Source organism: Nicotiana sylvestris, chromosome 1 (assembly GCF_000393655.2).
Source record: "Nicotiana sylvestris chromosome 1, ASM39365v2, whole genome shotgun sequence".
NCBI classification, from domain to species: domain Eukaryota; kingdom Viridiplantae; phylum Streptophyta; class Magnoliopsida; order Solanales; family Solanaceae; genus Nicotiana; species Nicotiana sylvestris.
The window spans coordinates 118720348-118726347 of NC_091057.1; the positions used below are offsets into that span (position 1 = coordinate 118720348).

At 34.3% G+C, this 6000-nt stretch overlaps 1 protein-coding gene across 2 annotated transcripts; it reads right to left on the minus strand.

Moving 5' to 3' along the window:
- Positions 1-29: 29 nt before the first annotated feature.
- Positions 30-4302, minus strand: LOC104245988 (RNA demethylase ALKBH9B-like). Of its 2 annotated transcripts, none has more exons than XM_009801709.2 (6): positions 4005-4302; positions 2939-3382; positions 1956-2041; positions 1557-1867; positions 857-928; positions 30-448 (listed from the first exon to the last, which is right to left on the minus strand). In XM_009801709.2, exons 1-6 carry the CDS (start codon positions 4204-4206, stop codon positions 190-192), a joined length of 1374 nt encoding a protein of 457 aa, XP_009800011.1. In that variant the 5' UTR covers positions 4207-4302; the 3' UTR covers positions 30-189. The 2 variants fall into 2 exon arrangements, with proteins under 2 accessions (XP_009800011.1, XP_009800010.1); XM_009801708.2 differs by having other exon boundaries at positions 2939-3436.
- Between the last annotated feature and the right edge of the window lie 1698 nt (positions 4303-6000).

Sequence of the window (6000 nt, forward strand, 5' to 3'; positions counted from 1 at the left end):
AACATAGAAATTTTGACGAGTCAATCATATTATGAGAAACAACTTAATTATTATAAAATACAAACTTCAAATTTAGGATTCAACAGATAAACTTTTATGACTAAAGTAAGACGTTCACCATACAACAAATGTTACGCTTATAAGTTACAATGATGTACTATGTAGTGCTCATCCTAATTGCTGCAAAAATTATCTCTGACTTCTACGGTTGGAAGAATTCCCTTTTCCCAGAGGAGGGAACTCATCTTCATTGGAGAAGCCCTTATTACCACTTTCTGCATGATATTCTGACTTATCATGGTTGTCATTTATACCATCTTTGTGGTGTCGAATTCTTGACTTGTCCAATGATGGAGGAACAAAAGGCTCAATTGCTGAAAGCTCAGGGTCAGGAGTATATGCAAACGGCAATTTTCTGTCATCCATCTTACGGAAAGTGATGGATATTCTGCAAGAAAGAACATAACAATGACGGTGTCAGTGGAATAGACAAGACAATTGCACAAGATAAGGAGCCATTTGGAACTTTTAGACAATTTTTTTTGCAAAATGATATGGATTTCCTTTTGTGCGCAAAACACTTGTCTGGGTAGTGGTATTATACATTTTTATTAAGAGCAATTATTAATATTGAATATTTATAGTCTTTTTGTGAGTGGAAGAAGAACTACTCTTTGAGAACATCGTCAAATCACTTCTATCGAAAATAGTGTTTTGAGAAAATCTTCTGCAAAAACTTCTTGAAAAACAAAAACAAAAATATATTCTGAAAATCTTTTAAATGTTTGCATTAAAAAAAAACAGTCTTTTTGAGAAATGCCACATTGATGTCATACATAGAAGAGAATTGGACAACCTTTTAGCTGGAACGCTAGGCACACAATGTTTAGCAACATCAGCTCCATTACCATTGAGAATGAGCACCGACCTGCATGATAGAAAGCAACAGGTTCTTAAACATAAATTCCAGACCAAAAGTATAGCTTTTCATTAAGGTGAATTCAAAAAGTATTTCAAATGAAGGAAAGGGAAGCTTAATTTTGTGAGACTGTTCTTGGAAATAAAGCTAGCCTTATTTACCTCAATATGCCACCACTACTCCCTATAAAACTAGATGCTAAATCTCTTCTCTAGGGAGGCAAAAGGAAGTTTCAGAAGTAAATTTAACAGACTTATAACCATCCCCCCCCCCCCTTTAATTTCAAGTGTGAACAATGACATTCTTTGATTAATTCAAGTAAACAATGTAAAAGTCAGAACAAAGGTTACTAATTAAGGTTTGCGCAACTTCCTAGTACCAAGTTTGTTCAATTATCTCTACTTGAAGTACCCAATAATTAATCCAGACATTTTATGATAGACTCTCTTGCTTTTGTTTCACTATCTTAGACATTTATGCAAAATTAGAGGAAAATGAAAGGTACATATTTCTATAGCATTCCCTGCTTAATCACCACAAACGTGACAAGGCAATGCAGATGGGGAAGAACTTGGGATGGGACCGAATCATGTAAGGTATTAAAATTTAATAGAGCAAAAAGAATGTAGTGTCATACCCGAGAGGAAGAGGTAAGGAGAAAGGACCAGAGAACTCTCCAGGATTAATAATCTTTAAGCTTGTGCCAAAGAGTATATTACATTCTGCCAAAAAGGACACTGTGCAGAAAGGTCGAACAAAGTCGTGATGGTCAATATGAGGAGGAATGCAATCACCCTCGTCATAAATATTCACAATGCAACTATTGGGAACACATGTCGGAGGCAAAACATGCCATCTAACCATCCTCCTAATCATTTTCTTGAATAAAGGAGGCAATGGATCCACTTCTTCATCTCTAATAATGCCTGGTGGATTACCATCTTTGTCCTGTTAAGGAGGATAAGTGGATAAATGCTGAGATAAAACTGAAAAGGAATAAACATGCATCTCAAAGAATCAATTAGATAACTCTTACCACAGCATAATTATAACAACAACCAAACTGCATTGTGACACGGCCCTTTCCTTTCATCCACTTTCTTGGTTCAGAATATGTTCGTGCTGCAAAATCAACCAAAAAAGAGAGAGAATTGAAACACTTAATTTTATTTATTTTTGTGAGAGCAACATTGTTAATTGATATAGCTACCTCTCTTCTTCTACATAGCAGCCTGGACAAAAAACAATTTTCAGTGGAGACTGAAATATTACAATGTAGTCAAATAATGTGTTCTCTAATGCCAATCCACAAAGAAGAAGATACATATCAGGATTAGAGAATTTTCTACCTCACATCTTAACCTATCGTATGTACTTTTTTTGTTAACCAAGAAATTCCCGAGGGTCAATGCCACACAGTTTGAAGCTCGGTAGATAATGGTCCCACCCACTCATCTACCTTTCTCCACTTAAATACTAGGTTTTTGTTTACGGCACGATACGAACCTGTGACCCACGCCTAACCTATACATCACGCGCTGCACTCTTACCGCTAGACCAAAACATAGCTTATGTATTGAACAAAATATACTTTCTTAATCAGATAACTATAACAGAACTAGAAAACTGATGAATCTATTTGCCTCATATATCTGTCTCTCTCGTTTTAGCCTTTTCCTGAGTTGCACAATTATAGATACTGAGAGAATGCACTTCAGATTTCCCAGATATGTTTATCGTTTCCTATGTTCTATAAGCGGACAGTCATTTATTAATATTTTGACTGAAAATATATAAAAAAAACTTGTTGATAATTCATATAAGTCTAGATGTAATATGCGTGTATCGTATACCAACAAACACAAGAATAACAATACAATAGCTTTCCAAACATTCTTCGCATTTCTCTAGCTATTACTCTAGATATAATTAATGGAAAAATGCATTCTGCAATATTGTATCACCATACTGATAGCCTTAATTCAGAAAACAAGATTGAATGATAACTTTAGTATGTACCTCTAAGCTGCCGTTTTTGTCCCATTCTCTGAAGTGCATAAATAAATTCGACTATCTCTCTCTGCTCATCAGGATTGAAAACCCGAGTGTGAAGCTCAAGCCCTTTAAGTATATTTGTCTCCTTTCCATTGACCTTCTCATAATAAATAAAATCCTTTCGTCTACCAACTTGGCCAAATCTACTTAACTCTTTCTGAGCCTCCGATAAACCATTGCCTACGACTGACCTACTAAGTCCATCACTTAGTGGAATCTCATAATTTGAATGATTGAACACTGATCGTTTGTTGTTTATCGATGAAGGTGTAACAAGTACCTTTGGCCTTCCTGAGTAAGTTGATTCGGCAACTTGTGGAGAACGCAAAGAGTTGAGTGTATGAGCATAAGAATTCAGCCTTCTCTTTGGTGAAATTACATCATCTGATGATTCTCCATGCAAGAATTCTGCAGAACTTTTTGTGACATTAACATCTGATAAAGACATTTCATCTAACCTTCCTACAAATTAGAAGAAAATTATCTGAAATTTGAATTGTATCAAAAAAACAAATCACTCCAAAAATCCTATTTTACCATCAAAAAAAATGAAAAGAAAATACTGTAGCCATTCCATAGATTCTCTATCTGAAAAAGCCTAATCTGTGATTTAAATCGAATTACTCAGAAATTAAATTTCTATTCAGGAACTCGAGATTGAATTTGAACATTCCTTAAGAACCACCCAACCTAGGATTATGTCCGAAGCATTCCTTAAATTCAAAGAGAAAGCTCAGTTCTTTCAATACTAGCAAGCAAAATATTCTCACGAGGGAATCTTAGTATTTTCAGTTAAAACAAACAGGCACTGTAATCAATTTATTCAATAGATATATTAATCTCTGCTAGAAGGGAAGACTTTAAAAAATTCAGGACAGAAACAAAAACTATAGTGTCACAAACAGAACATCAAAGAATTGATAATTACAACCTAAAAAATAAGTTTTTTGAAATTAAATTCAAATCGTAACAAAACATTAGATACAAATCCATTGATAGATCCGAAAATAGAATAACTGGGACAACTTACTCTGATGAAGATTGTAAACACGAGCCTCAATAACATCTTCGCAGTGGGGACATAAACCTTCAGACAAAACATCAAGAATCTCTTCACGTGACAAGTTCCTTAACATAGCCATGAAATCCTGCGACCTGCGGCAAAAATCTCCGGCCATGACCCAATTCTTATTCTTATTCCTCTTAGCTCTTGACCCACTAGACATAAACATGAATCAATCTGAATTTAACAGAGTTCATTGTTTTTTGGGACTGGAATGTATAGACTAAATTTAGCAAAGTCTTCGTATTAAATATAGTTGACTGACCCGAGGTGACAAAACTGAAACCTAAATGAGTTAGGAGTTAGGACTATGTTTTCAGTTAAAACAACACTGTACTTTCCATCTGTTAATTGTTTTTTGCAAATTAATCCTTTTAACCGTAGGAGTGGTAATTGCTCTTTTGTACTACTTGTGAAAAAAAAACCTTGGGCTTCAAGGTAAGGAATAACCGACTTTTGCAGAGTAAATGAGAAATACTAGTTATTATTTAATTCAGGGACGAAAAATGGGCAAAAGTACCCTAGCTTAAATATGAAAAAATAAATAACGAGATTATTGGTAATATTAATTTATAAGAAAGTGTGTTCTGTTGGCACACTGTTTTTTTCTTATTTTTCCTCTATTTAAATAGAAACAACTATATTTCTCTAAAAAGGCTAGCCACTAAATAAAAGTTGAAACATAGAATTTTCCTAGAAACGAAAATTAAAAAAAACGAAAAGGGCCAAATGTGTCCCTGTACTATTGAAAATTAGTTATTAGTACCCTCCGTTATACTTTCCCACATTATTTATCTCTAACATTATCTATTTTAATATCCTCACCCACATCACTAACGGACCCTTCTAGAGGGACACGTGTCTTAATCCTAAACAACCTAACCACTTACCAGTTGGATGCCTCACCCGTTTGGCCCCGACCCGCTAACCTCTGTCCCCCTTAAAGGATGTAATCGTTTAATCCTCTCAAAACCTAGGGTTATTCCCCAACTGAAGCGATTTTCTTCTGGTTTCTCTCATCATCTTTATTTTCTTTATTATTTTGTCTAATTTTCAAGAATAGGGAGTTACAATGTCAGAAGGTAGTTCATCGTCTCAAGAATGTGTATCAAGTAGGACATGCAAATGTGGATTAACTGCACTCTACCTCATGGCTTACACTCCTTGGAATGCTGGTAGAAGATTCTATAAATGTCTGAAACCTGAGGTTAATATCGTATATTCTATGGTTTTCGTGGTTTTATGATAATTTTATGGTTTTCATTTTTTGAAATTTCACTTATAACATGGTATATGATTTTGTTTTTCAGAAAAATTCGTGTGGTTATTTTGAATGGACTGATAAAGTGTTACCCGACGGAGCTATGATAATTATTTGCAAGTTGAAAGCACAACTGGAGGCTGTCAAGATTGAAAGGCTGAAATTGAAGGAAAAATTGGAAGCATTAGAGGCAATAAATAAGGTTGAATTAAGGGTGTTAAACTGCTGGGCTGGGCCGAACTGGGTTGGGATTTTTTGGGCCCGTACGGATTATAGTCCGGGCCGGTTACGGGTTGGGTCTTACCGGGTTTAACAGGTTCAGGTTCATCCTAGTAAAAATTGAACCGTAAGGGTTACGGGTTGAGGGGGCCGGGCCGGGTTTAGTGTATTTTTAACTTCTTTTTTTTTGTATTTTATATAACTATTGTAAGTTATATTAATACAAAGTATTAACATAAAGAATACAAGGAAGATGAGAAAAAATTGCACTTATAAATTGCAAGTGCTACATTTATTTCAAAATTACAAAATTAAAGTTTGCATTTAAAAAGTAAATTAATAAAAAAATAGTAAAACTAAATTTTCATGCATAATAAATTAATAATACTTCATATTAATCTAACAAACTAAAACATTAAGCATAAATACGTCTAATAATTTTAAAATAACACAAATTGTCTTAAAATCTTAAATATGAATTTC

Bases quoted from the DNA above. Each gene is read 5' to 3' on its own strand.
- LOC104245988 (XM_009801708.2), bottom strand. From the start codon at position 4,206: ATGTTTATGTCTAGTGGGTCAAGAGCTAAGAGGAATAAGAATAAGAAT. The intron at 2,042-2,938 runs GTACATACTAAA...TTGATTTTGCAG, and splicing joins ACAAAAACGGCAGCTTAGAG to CACGAACATATTCTGAACCA. The intron at 1,868-1,955 runs GTAAGAGTTATC...CCTCCTTAACAG, and splicing joins GTTGTTATAATTATGCTGTG to GACAAAGATGGTAATCCACC.